Source organism: Thunnus maccoyii, chromosome 4 (assembly GCF_910596095.1).
Source record: "Thunnus maccoyii chromosome 4, fThuMac1.1, whole genome shotgun sequence".
Classification (NCBI taxonomy): domain Eukaryota; kingdom Metazoa; phylum Chordata; class Actinopteri; order Scombriformes; family Scombridae; genus Thunnus; species Thunnus maccoyii.
In genome coordinates this window covers 2,674,638-2,694,782 of record NC_056536.1, presented here as the reverse complement: position 1 = coordinate 2,694,782, position 20,145 = coordinate 2,674,638, and the positions used below count along the sequence as shown (strand labels likewise).

Sequence of the window (20,145 nt, the reverse complement as noted above, 5' to 3'; positions counted from 1 at the left end):
TGTACATTCAGTTGTTGACAGATTAGAGTCAACAACAGAGTTACTCAACATGTGGAAAATCCCTGCCATGTCATCTGGCTGCTGCAGTGCCATGCATTGTCCTATGGCCTGCCTGCCCTTTTACTTGTAGTTATGTAGTGATCAAAATTCACTCTGAATACATAATAAATTCACAGTGTGTCTTGTTGAAATGCTACACATCAATTAATAGCGGGTCAAAATGCCGGACACTCCTCTACATAACTGAATATCACTATGTGACATTTTGTACAGTATTGAAAAAACTATTTAATGAGCTTTAGAAACCAGGCACAACAAATAAATATGATGCACATTTTAAACATGTCAAGGCAGCAAGTAGACAGTGTAACTGTAAATAAACTCATCAGCAGCTCACACATTTGACTGTCTGTCTTATTCTTATTGTCATAGTGTCATCATGAAACTAAGATTAAAAAGAAGTTTCACTCATACACAACATCTCTATCTGCATTACATCTCTATACTGGGTTTTCACCCACAACAGTATACACATCAATCATCATTTATTATTCAAAAGCATTAAAAAAGCAATTCAAATATACCATTTGAAGTATCCTATGGAAATAAAAACATTCACTAAAAACACTTTACAAAGTATATAGCATCTTCTGTGGTTACTCAGTGAGATGTATCCACAAACAAACTTGTCTGGTAACCAGGTAACTATAAATCTGTACGAGCACAGGTGTCATTTGGTAGTTGTTGGAGGTCAAATATTTGTTTTGTATGAACGACTGAATATGGTATAGATCACACAGTACTGTTTCTTTTTCTTTTACCAAATTCACCACTCACTGAAATGCTAAAAAAACTCTTTTAAAAAATACTGTGAAGTAAGTTCTGTGTTCTTAATAGCAGCAGTAAAAGACAATGCATAAAATATCAACAATTTCATGGTGCTTTTCCCTAAAAAAAAAAAAAAAAAAAAACGTTTGAAATGATGGATTTTATTCAGAGAGTTCCATCGAGTGGCTCTGGAGGTGCATCGAGCAGCTCAAACATGTCATCGATGACCTGCCACAGACAGTTCTCCAGTGGAAAGTCATTGTCCACCAGATTGACCAGGAAGTAGTTGTCGTGGATATACTTGATGATCATCCGTGATGGAGACTCATCTTCATAGAGTTTGGCCCACTGCTCGATCCACAGAGCAAAGGCCTCATCCTGAGGAAAACATGGGGACAGGTTTGGTGAAGGGAACATCTGATAGAAGCAAGTCAGAGCAGACCACAATCACATGTCCGTTATCTCTCAGGGTGTCAGACCTGCCTCATAGGCCTTACCATTACACTAGCATTGAAGGACATGGATTTATCAACCTAACTGGCCGAAATTTCTCAGTGATGCAAATGTGGTCCTACTGTTAGGAATAGGAATACAAGCATTTATCAGCTTTCTTAAACCAGGAAATCATTTGCATCCATGCTGATGCTTAGAAGACTTCAGAGATATCCTAACCTGTTAGGACCTGCAGGAGATCAGACAGAGACATTCTGTTGGAGAGAGATGTTTTGGGCACACTTGATGACAATGAGGTTTGACACAAACTTAAGCTCCTTGCAACCTTACAATTTTGGTCAAATGGACTTCTGCAACAACTAACACTTTCTACAGTAATAAATAAAACTCTGACTGTTCTTAGTGCCTCTGAAATTGCGCATGACTCAAGAGTCCTCCTTAAGAGCAGACTAAAACACATTTGAACACTAGCTTGTTTCCCCCTGGAAGTTACCTTCTTAATGCTGATATAGGATATCTTTTCCCAACAGTGGGTGGCTTTGTAGACATACTTTATTTTTCCCCATCTGTAAAACCACACACTGTAAGTTCACAAGACCCAGACCAGTAAATGGTCGCTGCTTGTACATTCTGCACAGTACGTGATTGGATAAGGCTGCCTCAGACATGTCAGACAGCTGTGTCAAGTTGCCTGCTATTCATTTGTTATATTAATAAAACCAGTGGGTTGCAAAAGTTTACTGACAGCCCACTATATATAGTGGTAAATATGAGATTCAATCTGTGTATTAAATGATAGGTTGACAATTTTTCAAGTGTGTTTAAAACAACAGTCAGGTTCCCTTTTGAACACAAGAGGTTTTCCTCGCTGTAATCATTCCTCCTGTTCATACTGGCTATTAAAAGATCCCCTTCAAATGTGCTTGATGTGATGGGAGCCAAAATCCAGTGTGTCAAAAATGCATTTAAAAATTGAGTTAGTCATATCAAGTGGATATCTGCCACATTTACACATTCACAGTCTTTTTAGCATCAAATTCCCTCTTTTTGTTTCCTTAGACAGTGTTTCCCTGTTGAGCTGTGGTGGAAGTATAGTAACAAAAAGAAGGACTTTGTTACTAAAAAGACTGTAACATTGAAAGATATCTACTTGATTTGACTAATTTGGACGGCTGAAGCTTCATATTAGCTTCAGATAAACTTTTAAATACATTTTTGCACAGAAGGAGGACTGTGGATTTTGGCCCCCATCACTTCCATTCTAAGTGCATTATGAAGAGATCATCTAATGGTCAGTATGAACAGGAGGAATGATCATGGCAAGAAAAACTTACTTCAATGTTCATTTGGGCTCCTGACTCTTATTTTATGACAGATTTGAAAAATTTTGAACCTGTCCTTTAATTTTGGCATCATATTGTTGTATATGTAAACATGGTAATTTACCTAAGTTACCTAATTTTTTGCTTTCAAACATTAAGACTTTAAATAAAAAGTGGCACTGTTTTCTGCATTTCAAATTTGACCGCAGTCCAAAAAAAGGCTCAGCTCAGAGCAAATGTCCTTCAGCAGAGACAATTGCTATTTGAATCTATTGTTAACAAGAGAGATGAATAAAGAAAGTGTTTTTTCATGGCTGCTTTGTGTTTTAAAGTCTGCCAGACATCTCACAGGACAAAAGTTATTATATTCAATCTGTGTGTTGGTATTTCACAAAATATTCGACTATTTCTTTGAACCACTGTAATTTCTTGCTTTTGTGCAGCTACTTCCAGCAGTAAAACAATCACCACTATATTCTGAGTTTTGTTTCCCTCAATAACAAAACCAGCATGCGGATGAAGATTCCTGAATTGCTGCACATTAGCAGGACAATCTCTAACTTACCTTCCAAAACATAAAGCTGACTGGGTCCACTACAGTAGGCTGAACAATCTCCCTGCCAGGGAAGATCCCCCATGTCACAGCATTCGGCTGCATGTCTGGGGCGTTGGTCAGGTTATGGCCCTTCACAGAAGATATTTATTGTCATGTATTAATAATAAATATACATTCAAACACTGAATGGCAGGTGCCTTCTGTTCAAACTCACGTGCACGTTAACAATGTGGTAGTTGACACGGGGCTCGTACTTCTTCAGTACTTTGAGGAGGGCAGTCACATTTTCACTGGAGGTGAAGAACTCCAGATAGGCCTGTTGGATTGAGGCAACATGTCAACATATCAGACAAAACCAGCTTACTAGCACTCCATAACCACTCTATTCAAATACACTAAAAACTGAGCTAAACCAAACCAAATGTGGACGTGCCTTCTGAAAGACGTAGCCTCCCGCAGGTCCCCAGCCTACTATAGGGTCTGTGGAGGGTTTGCCGTTGATGTTGGGCTGGGAGTTGATAGTGAGCACGCCTCGTCTGTTCACCTTCTCCAGCTCTTCCTTCAGCAGGTTGGTCTCTTGGGCAAGAGGCTCATCGTTCCACGGCAAACACATCACCTGGCAGAAGAGGAAACCTAAGCCTAAGCATGGTAAATTGTCTCATGTCTGATGACAGTTACTGCTACAAGTCTGTACAGAAGTGCGGTGTTTGTTTTGTTATCAGCAACAGTTGTCGCATTTACACTTTTAGTTTCACTCTTAATCTTTTAATCTTTCTGTCATCTCTTTCTATTTCAAAGAAGCTTGATTAACCCTCTGAACTTCAGTTCACTGCAGTTACTATTATCCAGAGCTTTTGTCAGTGTGTGACACCGGAGCAGGAAGTTAAGGCGGCTGGCTGAGGTTTGCATGCCAGCCGGTGTTTCGGTTTAACCAGTGACCGTATTATCTGGTGACCTTCGGCTGAATGTGTGGTGGTTGTCATAGTGACGGCAGCTGTTGAAAACAAGAACATGACATGTTGGTGTCTGCCTAAAAGTCTTAAATTATCTTATGTTCAACACAGTATATAATCGTCTCGTCCTTTTGTATTACATTATGTAAATTAAATGGTGTGCGTAAGCATGCATATGTGTGAGAGAGACGGCCTACAATGGTGACACAGTTTCGTATATGTATATTGTAATATCGTATGTATGCTTCACTTTGGGCTTATACTTGCAACGGTCACAAAATTAAAAAAGTTAAATTGCATTATTGTATGCAAATTAAGCGTGGCTGATGTTTGTACAGGTTGGACGGATGGACAGTAGTTGAGTTGTGATGGTACTGTTGGGGGGCGGGACTTTAAGGCTGCTTTATTACAAACAATTCCTCCATATAAACCTGGAATCTGTGTGTTACAGCTGACCTGTGCAGATGTGTAGCAAGATTATAAGATTCAGACATTAATTTAACACGTTTCAAACCTGCCTGAGTCGCAGTAATAGCTGTATTTTGACATTTGACATTTCAGTAGGTTATGTTACAGATGCAAAATACTAGAGAAGCAAAAGAGGCAAAATACATGAAAGTTGGCTTATGACTGTGGAGGGCTCTGTGTGTGCGCATCTGTGCTAATTAATGACACCCAGTTTGAGGCTTTTGTGCTCTCTGCAGTTATCAGTCATTATGGACCAATCTGTGTGCTGAAATGTGGCGAAAAGCCTGATACACTGGAAACCGCTCCGCTCACTCAGTCAGACTCAAAACAAGAGCAAATTGCACTCAGCTGCAAAACGTTACGGGCATGTTTGCACCATCATATAATTAGCGCAATATCTTTTATGAATCAGACCTTGAGGCGGGGAAGATAGCGGTTGAGAATGATGCGCAATTCATGATGCTATCAGTGGCCACAATCAACTTTTTGTGAATTTGCACGACAGTTTTTTTTAATCAAGCCCACAATAGTACTTTCAAACATGGACACCTTTGCAATTTTGCTGGAGGATTCAACTGAGGGTCGACTAGTGGTATACTTCCAAGTGCGAGACTGCCTTGTATTCTGAAATTATCCCATATTGTTTACGTTTTTTGTTTATTATATACAGATTAACAGCGGCACACACACACACACACTCTGTTCAGTGTCACATCAGCACAAGCAGGTGGAGCACAAATACGCACCGCGCTCAGATGAGGAAAACCAGCTATTAATATGTTTTTTTTTCTTTTCCTGAAAACAAATCATTTTAAAAATAGTTTTACTAAATATATATTAAAATATTTTTCATATTTTTATAAATATAAAAACTCACTATCTGTGCTTTGATGAATACTGTTTCCGGATTGGCTCCACTCCTATTGCTTTGGCTGTATGTTTAGGATGGCTGTCCTGCTGAATGATGAAATGTGCTCCAATGAGTTTTGATGCATTTGTCTGAATGTCAGCACACAGACTGCTCCTGTATACCTGTGCATTCATCCTGTTGCTTCAGTCAGCAGTGAAATCATTAATAAATGCCAGTGTGCCAGTTCCACTGGCAGCCATACATGTCGAAGCCATAACAGAAGCACCATGTTTGACAGGTGAGATGCTATGTTTTGGCTCATGAGCTGTTTCTTTTTTTCTCCTCTTTCCATCATTTTGATAGAGGCTGATTTTTGTGTTATCAGTCCATAGACTCTACCACTTTCTTTCTCTATGTTTTTGTGAACTGCAGCCTGTCTTTCTGTCTGTGTTTTAACAGCTGGAGTCAGAATGTGGTTACCCTTGCTAAGCATCAAGACAGGGAACATAAACACACATATAAGATAGATATTCATCTGAACATCTCACTCTAAGAAAGAAAATTGGAGATTTCCAAAAATGTAGAACTATTATACTAAATTCTCTGATTACAGCTTCTCAAATGTGAATACTGTCTGTTTTTTTAGTCCTCTGACAGTAAACTGAATATCTTTGGATTGTGGACTTTTAGTTAGGTTAATACAAGACATTTGAGGACATCGTCTTGGGCTTTCAGAAACAGTGATCAACATTTTTCACCATTTTCTGACATTTTATGGACCAAATGACTAACTGATTAATTGAGAAAATAATCAACAGATAAATTAATAATCAAAATAATTGTTAGTTGTAGCTCTAACTGCAGGATCATCAACTAGATGTCAGCCTGATTATAAAAATCCGTTTTAATGGCTGTGTCATAAATTTGACTGTTGTAAAATTTCTGAGGTATGAAAGGTCCTTTCCAGTCAGATCACGTACACAGACTCACAAGAACAACACACAAGAGAAAGGCATTCTATCAATAGTCTCATTTGAGGAACGTGTGATTTATCCAAACTGTATAAAAAATGTTGACTGTCAGGTCTCATCTACCTTGTGTCCACTGCGGTTTGCTTGGGCTGTGATGTAGCAGGTGAAGACCTCATATACGCTCTCCTCGTTCATTAGCTCCTCACCCCACATCTGCAGCAGTGCGTCTTTGGATGACTTGCTCTTCAAGTAGAACAGGTAGTAGTCATTTAACTCACCAAAAGCTGGAGATGAGGAGTTACCCCTGACGACATCAACAACAGGATACTGTTTTACCATACAGCCACAGGACAGTATTTCAGGGTTCCCACACATTTTCACAGACAAAATTTCAAAACTTTTCCATGACTTTTCAAGGAATATCATTTCCATGAACATACAATTAAAGCAAAAATAATCTTTTGACTGAAATTTTTTCAAGCGTTCTACATCTCACTGTTTCATATACCCATTGGGCGCACAGACTAGGCCTACAGCCCACGGTATACAATTAAACATCCATCTGCAAGTTATTTTCTTTAAGTAACAATGTGTTATTTACTTTCAATTGGGCTACTCTTGAAATATGCTATGTACTGTGTGTGCTATCCATTGATTACCTATAGGCCTATTGTATAATGAAGACCGATAGGATGTCTTCAAAGGCAAAGTGGATGAAGGGAAATAAGTGTGCGCACGCAGGTGAACACGGCGTTCAGGATCACCTAACTGCAAACTGTCATGATTCTTCACTGCTGAAATAAACTTTCCTTGTGGATTATTCTCAGACGGAAGATGGGCGATGGGTCATTGCAAAATGACAACTTTCTTCTTGTTCGTCCGAGTGGTGAGCCAGTGGGGAGCTCCTTTTGGAACTGTGGCTTCTCACTCCTTTCTTGTTAATTTAGATTTTGATTATACAATCTTGAATAACTTTATTCTATTGCTGTCACTATTTCTATTGATTGCTGGACATTAAGACTCTCATAATTTGGGGTATTTTGTCATATTTATAAATCTATATTTTGGTGTTATTCTAACATCGGCTTGTATAGGCAGCTAACGTGAATGCGTGTGTATCTGCCGAGATTTGATTCATTGATCTTCCTTTATATTTTGATAGCTACATAGTGGGGTTATAATATCATCTTCGATTGTTTCATCATTATACATATTATTGCTATATTGTCAAGAAATTATGTGTATGATTTTCAGTTTGTGGCTTTAATTAGTAGCCTAAGAGAAGGCCCAGTCTTATAGCAACAGTAGGATAACCAATTAGACTAAGTATTAGGCCATCCAATCCGTCTCCCTTAAAACATTAAGAACTGATAGTAGACAATTGTAGGCTATGGCACTATTTGTAAGCTAATTTAGCCTAAATAAAAGATTATGCCATTATGGTCTATAGTTAACCATATCTGAAATGGGCACAGACACAACGCCATTTTGTGATCAGCATTCTAGTTATAGCCTAATAGAGGGATTAGGCATTTGAGAATATGGACCAGGCCATATGCATCAGGCGATGCTATAATTGATTTTTATGTTTGGAGTTGATGAAGAAAAGGTGCAAAGAGTTGAAACTGGTAGGGGATCTGGCGCTCCTGCATTTCTAGCCTAGCCTATATTACATCACGATGGTAAAAATAGAGGGAAGGCAAATTTTCAAGACATGAAACAATTATACTATTCTGTAGGCCCTAAACTTTACATTTTGGGATGAAAAGCCAAAGCATGGCTACACGAGAGGTAGGGCTGTTATAATCACAGGATAGGCTGTTACACGTAGCCTATAAAGTTGTATGCGCAGCTGTTTCAATCATCACAACAACAGGTTGGCTAAATGTGAACTTTGCATAAGCTACATAGTTTGCTGGCTAGGCTACAAAAATCGATGGCACATTGCTTTTAGTAGCCTACACACTAGTTCGATGAGCGAGGATGCATGTCAAAGTAGTGATGTGCGAGTCATGAATGAGTTGAACAACTCTTTTTACTGACTCCGGAGCAACAAGTCCTCATTTCCACTAACTTGTTCACTGACTTGCCCCTCCTACCTGCTAGCTAGCTAGTGCAAACTGCGAAGACGAGGCAAGACAACGTGTCACTATTTTGCAACTCTTATATTAACTGTATTCGTGGAGATCCTTAGCACAAGGTCTGCTCTCCTGAGGGTGACAAATGATTTGTTCTTGTGTTTAGATTCAGGAAATTACAGTATTTTAATTCTTCTGGATCTCTTGGCTGCCTTCGACTAGGTCAATCACTCCATCCTCTTGGACCGCCTTAAGCATGTTGTTGGCATTCAGGGACAGGCCCTTTAGTGGTTTGACTCCTACCTCCAAGACCAATCAGCCTCTATAAGAATTATAGAGCCTTATATAAGAATATTAGGCCCTATTTTGTTTTCTATGTATATGCTTCCATTGGGGTTTATTTCCAGAAAATATCCCCTACCTTTATGATGCAGACGACACCCAGCTTATACCTCCCACTGAAACCATGTGATCCATGCAGTGTTAACTCCCTCCTAAATTGCATTGAGGATATGAAATCCGGGAAGGCAAAAAGCTTCCCTCAGCTAAACCAGAATAAAACTGAGGTCCTAATCTTTGGCCCTGCGGACAATTCTGCAACCACATTCAACGCCCTCGGGCCTCTGTCATTGAATGTGAGGTCCCACGCAACAAATCTTGGTGTTATTTTTGATTCTGGTTTAAAATTTGACAAACAAATCAACTCAGTTATAAGTACTGGCTTCTTCCATCTTAGATCACTGGCAAAGGTAAAATCATTTTTGTCCGTTAAAGATTTGGAGACTATAGTTCATGCTTTTATTTCCTCTCACCTTAACTACTGCAGCTAGTTCAAAAAGCAGCAGCGAGACTCCTCACTGGTACCAAGAAGATAGACCATATCTCTCCTGTACTGGCCTCTCTTCATGGGTTACCGGTGAAGTATAGAACTGATTTTAAGATTATTTTATTTGTTTTTAAAGCACTGCATGGACTGGCACCAGGCTACATCTCTGAACTGCTCATCCCCTATTCCACCTCCAGACCCCTCAGATCTGCTGACCAATCACTACTCTTCATTCCACACACCCAGTTAAGACTAAAGGTGATCGAGCATTCTCACTTGTTGGCTCTAAAATATGGAATAGTTTACCACTGACCATTAGATCTTCCCCCTCCATTGATATCCTTAAAACCCGTCTATAGACCCATCTCTTCTCTTTAGCCTTATCATCATGAAGTCATGCCTGACCACACTCTAGCTTTTATTTGTTTGTATTTATTTGTTGTTTGTGCAATGCTGTTTATGTTGTAATTTTATCTGATTTTCTATCTTATTTGTGACTGTTCTTTTTGATCCTGTGTTTTTGTTTGATTGTAACCATCAATAAAATTACCCCATAATTTTAATTTGTAAAGCACTTGGTGACACTGGTCAGTGTCTCTTGTTTTTAAAGGTGCTCTATAAATAAATTGACTTGACTTGAACTGACTAAGTGACTCGAGTGACTCGAAAACCTGACTCTCTTTCATGAGTGACTCATAAAAACTCGAGTCAGTAAAAAGAGTCAAACCTCCCATCTCTATGTCAAAGTAGAGATAATCTGATAAAATGGCGCTTGGTCATTCAAAAAAAAAAAATGCAGGGCTAATTAGTTAGCGAACAGAGTTGCCAAGTGCAAGGTTAACATTAGCTGGCCAGCTAACACCTGAAGCAAATCGTTACCCATTTGTCCATTGTTTATGTTAACTCATTTTCACTGATTGAACATTCAACAGCAACAATACAAATCTTACCGTTGTTATTCCATCATGTGGAACTCTGATGTTTGATCTGTGACTCGGACCTATTCGCTAAAGTTGAGTGATGCTCTGTATTTAGATATTCCAACACTGGTCTATGTCACACGCAAGTACACTGTAAACAATCCCACTGGCTCGTGAGTGCGACGATTTGCGAAGAACAACACCTGGTTGGATGCAGCTCTCACCGTTTTTTTTTTTTTTTTACACCATCAAGGTCCACCAACAAGAGACAATGAATTGGAAGTTACCCCTCTCTCTCTCTCTCTCTCTCTCTCTCTCTCTCTCAGAGAGACAGAAATCCGTTGTAAAAATGGAGAACTTGAATCTCTAATTAATTTCATTACAGACAACAAAACTAAATTCCATGACTTTTCCAAAAGTTTTGATGATTTTACTCAATTTCATGACTTTTCCAGGCCCAGAAAATGAGATTTTAAAATTCCATGACTTTTCCAGGTTTTCCATGACTGTGGGAACTGTGGTATTTTTTGACAGTAGGCTTCACCATTTTAAACAAATAAGTACTAATCAACATAACATTCTCCTCTAATCCTAATTAAAGACATCAAATTAATGCTACTTAACATTTATTCATTAAATACATATTTTAATAAGGAAATTGACATTGAGGTTTTGTCATACAAAATCTGAGTGAATGTTTGATCAAACTCACCATCTGCCATTAGGGAACTCATCCCAGTCCTGAGTTCTGTAGATGTAGCTCTTGGGTCTAGATGCCCAGAAGATGGGTCGAACATCCTCTACCTTCCGCTTGGGATGTGCACTCACCGCCCAGGGAAGAGGCCGCCTGGTAAAGACAACAAGCTCTGAAGCTCTAGACTACTCTGAAACACAATGCCAGGTCAACAAAGAGCAGGGGACTGTTCTTCAAAACAAGTGTAATGTACCCAGGCTCTCTCTGGCCCTGTTTACACCTGACATTAACATGCGTCTCGGGTGATCCGATCACAATTGGACAGCTATAGTTACAGGTGTGAATGCACCCAAGATGCACTAAGGACGCATTGAGATCCGATCACTCAGACCACATTCAGAGGTGGTCTGGACCACATGTGGCCACATTCATTTAGCAGTTTCAACGCAATACGTCCTGGGCCACACTGAAGGACCACCTACTCAACTGACCAAACATTCATATTTCCGGCAGACTAGGCACGGGAATTGAATTGCTGCCTCCTGTGTTCAGCTTGTTTGATAACAGGATAAAGAAATGCATTATTTTGTTTTCCGTCTTTCATGTGAATTAAAAGAACGTCTTCCACCTCCCGTTTTTTCCTGTTTTCCCCGTTTCCCTAACCCATTTTCCTCATCAAATCGACAGTCAGATTAGAAATTTAAAATAAATAAATAAATAAAACAAACAGAAAATAACTTTTTCGCTTGACTGTCTAAAAAAATATTTCAGAAGGTAAACGTTGCTGGATAGTTTCCTATGTCCTGTCAAGTTGATATCTATAGTTTTTAGTTTTGCTGCACTGCTCGACATAATGGAGCTCAGCATTTATCAGGAGTACAGCTGCTGTACTCTAAACAGTATGAACCTGGACTGTGTGTGTGTAACAGCTGACCTTTTGGATGTGTAGAAGAACACAGAACATAAATTAACATTAGGTCCTGAGCAATCCTGTCGGCATGTCAGGGATTTAGATAATCAATGAAGTTATGCTGCTGTGCCTTGTGCATAAATGCGCACAGCGTCTCTCAATGGGGGAGATGTAGCTGCAAGGAGATTGCTGCATATAACTCTATATTTGTTACACACATACATTCCGACGAAGCATTAGAGCAAATCAATAGGATGGGCATTTGATTTTCATGAGGGTGCACACAATGCACTGTATATTTGTTTATCCTGTTATCAAACAAGTTGAACACAGCTCTGGATGGAGTGGACCCCCGGTCCTCCTGCCAGTTAAAAACAACAATGAATCTGGTCTTGGCAAACGGAAATGATGTTAATACTTATTTGGGAAGTGAGATCCGATCACAAGTGTTCACTCAAGACGCATGTGGAGACGAATGTTAATGCCAGGTGTGAACAGACATACTTATAGCTGTCCACTTGTGATCAGATCACCCAAGACGCATATCAATGCCAGGTGTAAACAGGGCCTCTTTTCTGTATCTGATTTCACTAATCCTGATTAATTTACCAATCTAGGAGCTTATGCATGTGAAAGAGGTGGGATATGTAACAAACAGCCAAACATATGCAGAGGATAAGTGATCCAGAGCAGCATATTTAATGGTATACAATGAAATTATTGATTTCCGCAAGGAAGTTCACGTTCATGTTTTTCCTCCAGGTGCTCCGACTTCCTCCCACACACCAAAAACATGCAACATGCAAAAACATTGCCTGAAAGTGTGAATGGTTGTCTGTCTCTATGTATCATCCCTGTGATAGACTGGCGACCTGTACAAGGTGTACCCCACCGCTCACTCAATGTCAGCTGGTATTGGCTCCAGCCCAAGCGGGTAGATACCGGCCTGAAAAGTGAAGCCAATGCAGAAGTGCCTTAAACTTGCATTATTTCTAATGGCCAGCAGGGGGCGACTCCACTGGCTGCAAAAAGAAGTCAGTTTGTATGGAAGTCTATAAGAAAATGACTCTACTTCTCACTTGATTTATTACCTCAGTAAACACTTTGCTAATGAGTCTCAATTGTTCATTTCAAGTCTTATTATATCATATATTGTAAATGCACCATGCTAACCAAGCTAGCAGCTAGCGCTATGGTCAGCTCCACCCTCTCGACCTAATATGGTCAACTCTGGCTCCAAAAATCAAACATGGCGACAGTCAAATTCAAGATAGCGATGGTCAAATCGCTAAACTTGAGGCTTCAAATTGGCAGTTCACAAACCAATGGGTGACGTCACTGTGACTACGTCCATATTTTTTACAGTCTATGCTCCAGCCCCTCGCAACCCTCTAGAGGATAAGCAGTATAGCTAATGGAGGAATAGAGTCCATATATTACAATAGCAAAAGTTACAAAAACAAAACACAGCACTAAAACTGGAATGCAAACAGAGCAAACAGTTACTGTTACAGATAAAATAATACAGTAACCCAATGATAAAAGCACTATCAGTGCGAACATATTGGGTAGCCTTGAATGAAAAAATGTGTTACTAAGATTTGTGTACTTTTTATCAAGAAGAAACTATTTAGTAACACTTGACAATATAGTAAAACACATATGCAATAATATAGAATCTTGATGGGAGAAGTTTAAATACAATTTTAATCTAATGAATAACTGCTTAACATGTAACCTTTAAAATAAATGTGCTGTTAATGTAGAGAGGAGTACTCTGAAAATGTGTTTTCAATGATCTACCTGCTATAGAGTTCATGTGATATAATCAGAGTGGGACACTAAATGAACTGTAAACATCGACTAGATTTCCAATGTAACAGATTGCCATTTAAAGTCTTTCTACTGGTGTCTCTGCTGCTCACCCTGCTCTGTTACACTTGTCACTATATTGTGAATGCAAATGGTAATGTATCATGATGATAAAATCAGTTTACAAAATTCTGTTGTCCAAACTTAAATTAAAAACTAACATAGTTTGTTAGTTTTGTCTAATACAATGCATAAAAGTGGAAAACAGTTTGTTGCATTGAATATTAATTTCTTTCCTAAAACTACACAACTATTTATGACTAGGGTTGCAACGGTATGAGATTTTCATGGTATGACAACCGTCACAGAAAATATCAGTTTCACGGTATTTCACAATTATTATCATCAGTTACAATGACGCTTACAGGAATGAAAACAGAAGGGTTTTTTTTGGTTGAACAAACACTTAATTATAGTTGTAAAGTTAAACTTGAAATATTTTTTTTAATGTGATTTGAATGTTTGCACCAGTGATGGTATTCACATCCTTTACTTGAGTAAAAGTACTAATACCACACTGTAAAAGTACTCTGTTACAAGTAAAAGTCCTGCATTGAAAATGTTACGGAAAAGTATGTAAGTATTATCACAGAAATGTCCCTTGTGGCTGTTATATTAATATATATAATATCATTAGATTATTATTACTGATTATTATTACTCATTACTGCATTAATGTAAAAACAGGATTTTACTGATGTAGTTTGTTGAGGTGGAGCTCTTTTGAACTATTTTGTACCCAACTGCAACTAATGATTATTTTAATTATGGATTAATCTGCTGATTATTTTCTTCATTAATCGATTGATTGGTTTGTAAAAATTCTCAAAATAGTGAGAATTGCAATCACAAGTGCTCTAAACAATTATCAAAATAGTTGCCAATTTACTGTAGGTTCACGACAGAACAGCCAGACTGATCTTGTCTGTACCTTAACTATCACACACACTCACTTATGTCAGCCCCCCGAGCCGGGAAAGTTTGTGTTTGTTTCTTTAAGGGGTCAGATTGCACAATTCAATAGCACATTTTATGATCGACGTTCAAAGTTCAAGTTTTTTCGTTAAGGATTTAAGTTATAAATGGGACACTTACTTTGATCTGCACGGGGGAAAGCGTTCCCTCCTTTGGCAGCCACTTTGTGTCCACATTTTTTACAAATTGGATATCTGTCCTCAAGGACAACTTTATGTTTGTCTTTGCGATATCCAAAATATTCCAAACGCTGCTGATTTCATCTTCTTTTTGGGGGAATGGTGGCATCAGTTAGCTTCTCTCTGCCATTTTCTCCGCTGCATGTGTGCATGTGGCACCAGTTGCCGAGTCTGACAGGCAGTCGAGGACGAAAGGAGATGCGCACGTGCAGGTGAAATTCTCTGTTCAGTTGCTTTTTTTTTTTTTTTTTTACAAAACCCTTAATAAGCAAATGTACATGGTATGATAACCGTCAATTTTCATACCATGGTATACCGTGAAACCAGGAAACCTGCAACCCTACTCATGACTTTTGCTGAAAGCACTAATGTCCCATGAGCAGGCAAGGAGATCACTGACCTGGGGTCTTCTATCCACATGCCCAGCTGTCGGAGGACCTCCATGGTGGCGACCTCTCGATTCAGTGTGTAGAAGTGGAGGCCAGGTACCTTGCCGCTGTCCAGCAGTACTCGGCACATCTGCACTGCTTGTTGGATTCCATAGTTACGGATAGCAGCGTCGTTGTCTTTGATGGGCTCAATGACTCTGGTGATCTCCTCTGGTACCTCGAGCTTGGACAGCTTGACAAGCTGACGCAGAGACTGGTAACCCTGGAGGAACAGGTTAAAGTTCAGCTTTATCCCAGTGGATGGTGTGAGAGAGGTTTAAATAGTGGTAATCATTTGATGTATTTCTTGGATATATTATACATTTCAAAATTGTTATTCTCAAACTAAGTGGTCAGTGTTCACTACAATCATCTGTCTGAAATTATGTGATAACAGATAGCACATTTCTTTAAGGGTAGAGATATACAGGTTGTCTACAGATAAGGATCTGGCTTCAGTCCTTCTTCAATTTATGAAGTCCTAAATGGGACACGAGCAAAAGCTTTTTTCCACAAGTTTGTGGTGCCCACCAGAAAGTTTGTGGTGTACAAAAAGATTGTTTGTGATAAAAAACCTTTGTTATCTTTTTTTCCAAGATTTTTTTGGCGGTATTTTTACCATTGGACAGATGACTGCATAGAGGCAAGAGTAGAGACGGGGGTATGATTCAACAAAGGCTGGAATCAAACTGGAGATGGTGCAGGTATGTGCCTTAAAGAGCAACTTTTTTTTTTTTTTTACTGGATTTACAGTTTGTGTCATGAAAATAATCCTGTAAAAGGTTCATGTATGATTTTATTTGTTTAACGAGACATAAAGGCAGAAATTAAGACAGAAAAATCAGCATTTTGAGCAGCACCCTTAAAAAAGCTTTTTTCCCTCCAACAACGCATCATATTATGTCATATAAGGTAGTTGCTCTCCCCATCCCAGCTGCAGTACACTGTGCGTTACTAGGTACTTATGAGTCTGAGCTGTCGTCATTTATTGAATTTGTATTTTTTTTTTTGCTAGTTTTGTTTAGCATTTTATCATTTTTCATCATTGTGAATAATAATAATAATAATTATGTTTGTGCAGGCTACACAAATTCCAGCCTGTCAGGACCTGTAGTCCACTTTCCTAGCAGGAAAAGCAGCAGCTAGTTTTCGTGCAGATGAAGAGATGGACTTCACTGCTGCCTCTGTAATGGAGGAACATGGTTGTGTGCGGGCTCATTTTAGACAGGAGGATTAAATTATTTGCAATATGATGTTCAGGATGGGATGTCGAAGCCAGGACCATAATGATTCTGATAGCTGGTGTGGTTCCTCCAGTAAACACAGCTGCATCATCAGCTCCACCTTCAGCAGCAGCTCCACCAAGACATGAACCTGTAAAACCACCAGCTGATGAGGGATAATGCTAACATTAGTTAGCTAACACTGTTAGCATCCTATTTTGTAAACACGGTTACTGTTTCACACAGCATGTTGTTAATTATTGACTTTGGATATCTAACACCCCATTCTGGTGTCTAGTTACATAGCTTAGTGACTTTCTCTCAGCTAAATCATTTGTAAGAATTTGTGCACTCAAATATCTTTATGATTTTATGGGGGGAATTATTATTATGCACAACTCCAACATGAAATTATTCGACCAGTGACATAACTCATATTAGAGTATGTATATCAATAGGGAAATAGTCCTCCTTGTTGGACACACAAGAGAGGTCTATTAGAATTATAATTGTTATTAATCTCAATTATGATTTTGCAAGGGTATAGATCTTTTAAGGTTAAGTGACTGAGATGCAAGCACAAGAAAACACAAACAAGTCCACTTTAGTTACATACACATTTATTACTAATAATACAGCTACAAGTACTAAACACAGCAACATTTTACAAACAAGAAACAAGAGGGAAAGGGAAACTGGTACACAAGGCTATGGCTAGTGAATGAGTTGAATGCATGATGTAGAGTTATCTAGTTTCAGTCTGCCCGCCCAGACAGTGCATCCTGGCCAATTCCAGGGGTTTCAGAGTTCTGGGGGAGCAAAGTCAGTCCCCCCCTGTCCACAGACAGGCGGGTACAGTTCCTGAATATGGTTACTCCATTAAACAAAGTATTTACAATTTAACAATTTCATGATTCCTAATTTTGCAATTTGGATAGTAGCTTTAGCATCCTGACGGTGAAACAAGCAGGGTACTAAACATGATAGGGTTATCATGGATGATGGGATTATGTTAGTGGTACATGTCTTGGCTTAAAGGCAGTGGAATAAAAGTCTAACCAAAGTACATAACAACACACATATGACATACACACATCAACATACAACAATACTTGTCCTTAGACATAATCTAAAACTAATCCATGGGTTTTGCAGTCCTCTGGTCTTTGGTCTGACTGCAAACGGCGGGGGTACATGTCATTTGAGTGTGTGTGTATGTGTGTGTGTGTGCGAGTGGGCATGGCATATAGTGCAGCATGTCTTATGCCTTATGCTGGTTTGCTCAGTGATCAGTTCTTGGGTTGGTCACTCAAGTCCTGAAAATCGAAATCCACAGTGGGATCAAACCTGGTGCCAGCTCGTCCCAAGATATCCAAATGGTACTATCAATTCACACTGGGGTGTGAACTGGTCTTCCTATCTTGCTGGCTCTTGTAGCTTGAAGGATCAAAGATGGTTTGGGTCAGTGGTCTGGTTTGGTGACCATGCAGGAGATGGGGGCTCCTTACTTTATGGGCCAGCATTCCTTGGGTGTTGAAGACAGAGCTGGTCTGTTGTTTGAGGCTTGTGCTGTCTGCCTTCGAAACATGCAGGGACTTTATCCTACACATTTGAAATTTTTATTTTCAGGTGGTGTTGAGTAGCTGTGATATAAGGTTTTGGGAGATGCTGCAGTAATGAATGGTGATGTCTCTGAGGCACTCTTACGTTAGCTGCATTTGTTCTGTAACACACAGTTGTTAGGGCCCATGCACTGAATGGTGCAAGGACCCCATTGTATTTGAAGGAATTATTATTAGGTGCTCGGGCCCTAAATTTTGTAGGTGACATCTAAAAACCTTTGCAATGCTAAATTACAAAGCTTTTTAGTTTTCATGGAACGCCCTTGGTGTGGCGTGACAGACAAATGCCCCAAATTTCTCATGCTTGATAAGAGTCCAGGCCTGAACACATCTATATGTCAATATTGAGCCACAGTCATAGTGCAACCTACTGACAACAGGAAGTCAGCCTTGTGTGGTCTACACATGATACAGAGCATTATGATGGGTGTTCTCTAGCACCACAAAGTGGAAACAGGGAGTGATGGTTATTTCCTGCATGCAATGCCCAATATTCATAAAAATGTATATCCATGCCAGTTGCCTCCTTGTAAATGTATTGCTGCATTACTATTTCACTTATGTAGTATTGTCTACAGACAACAGGAAGTGAAGCCTATATGACATGATCCAAAACGCAAGGTCTGAAGCGCATGGCGCAAGTGCATTTAGAGTGTGTCCAAATCAACTTTTGCTAGTTTAGCGGCAGAAAAAATGGTTGCAGCCCCAGATGCATGGTTCAGAAGGGTTGTCCTTAATCTCTTAATTAATCATGGGTGTGCTTTGAGTGTAACATGCAATAAACCAATCAGAGAGTCATCTCCCATTCCCTTTAAAAGCCAGGTGCACTTGCACCTTGGCAGATTGCTATTATAATGGTGTATTTGCCAAGTAGTAAGAAGAAGCGCCTCTCTGCAGAAGAAACAAATCCGCTCGAGCGCAAAGTAAAAGGGCATGATCCATAACAAGCACACTGGTCCCTGCTGCTCCTGGACCCTTCCGTGGCCACACCTAGACAACCAGTCTAAGATCCCATTCATTAATTTGTTGTAAATTTCTTTTAGTTTGTTTTCTGATAAGGTTTATTACTTTAATTACAGTTTTGGTTCTCTTTAAAATTGTTTCATTCAGTCATGGAGTAACAGGTAAAATCAGCACAGTTTTAATTTCTGAAAGTATATATTAATTACTATTAATATATACATATATAATACATATATAATGTTAATATATTAAAGTATATTATGTTATTATTATAATATTGTTAAATATTGTTCAAAAATTAAATCATTAATTTTTTAAATATGCTGATGTACACAATAATAATCATTCACATTGTGATCCTTGTATTGTAATCTTTTGCATATTTGTGCACTGCTGCGTGTCTGTGTGTGTGTAACAAGCAGAGTTACGCAAGTTGTGCAGCTGCCTATGTAGGCACATAATACTGCCTTGATAATGCGCCCTTAAAATAACAGTGAAACACTGCGTCATTGACTTCAGACCAGGTTTTTGATGGTCTATGGCGCAATTGCTTTCTGCTGCCTCAAGATAGCAATGCGCTGACCGCACCTCATTTTAAGACCAACATGCCCATGAGCGCTCAGATGGACACAAGTGCATTTGCTATTAAAACGACATGGGCACTGGACAGGAAAATGACAACTGCATCGGTCTTAAACTAGCAAAGACTCTTGCGTCATGCTTGGCGCTGCTTTGCGCTGGGCATAAGATAGGGCCCATGGTTCATCAAATGTATACACAGTTTCCAATAAGTCATCTCCAGCGCCACGTACTACACAGGAAATAATAATTTACCCATTTGCACAATGGTGCCCTCTTGTAATTGAAGGAATGCTTCTCAAGTATTAGGGCCCGAATTGAAGAGATTATTATTGGGGCCTGAGCAAGAAAGTGCCAGGGGCCCAACGGTCCCTGGTACCGAAAGTGTAAACTGAAGGAATTATTATTAGGGCCCGAGCACCTAGTGGTATAGAGGCCCTGTTGTATCAGAAGGAATTATTATCATTAGGGCCCG

General features: G+C 39.3%; 1 protein-coding gene across 3 annotated transcripts in view; it reads right to left on the bottom strand.

Annotated features, from left to right (window-relative positions):
- Positions 1-396: 396 nt before the first annotated feature.
- Positions 397-20,145, bottom strand: part of mthfr (methylenetetrahydrofolate reductase (NAD(P)H)) — a 40,523-nt gene continuing 20,774 nt past the window's right edge. For all 3 annotated transcript variants that reach the window (XM_042408228.1, XM_042408229.1, XM_042408227.1), the window contains exons 6-12: positions 15,256-15,506; positions 10,938-11,072; positions 6,525-6,705; positions 3,593-3,775; positions 3,374-3,475; positions 3,169-3,288; positions 397-1,206 (exon numbers count right to left, since the gene is read on the bottom strand). In XM_042408228.1, coding sequence (XP_042264162.1) covers positions 994-1,206; positions 3,169-3,288; positions 3,374-3,475; positions 3,593-3,775; positions 6,525-6,705; positions 10,938-11,072; positions 15,256-15,506 — 1,185 coding nt within the window. In that variant the 3' untranslated portion in view covers positions 397-993. The remainder of the gene's footprint in view (positions 1,207-3,168; positions 3,289-3,373; positions 3,476-3,592; positions 3,776-6,524; positions 6,706-10,937; positions 11,073-15,255; positions 15,507-20,145) is intronic.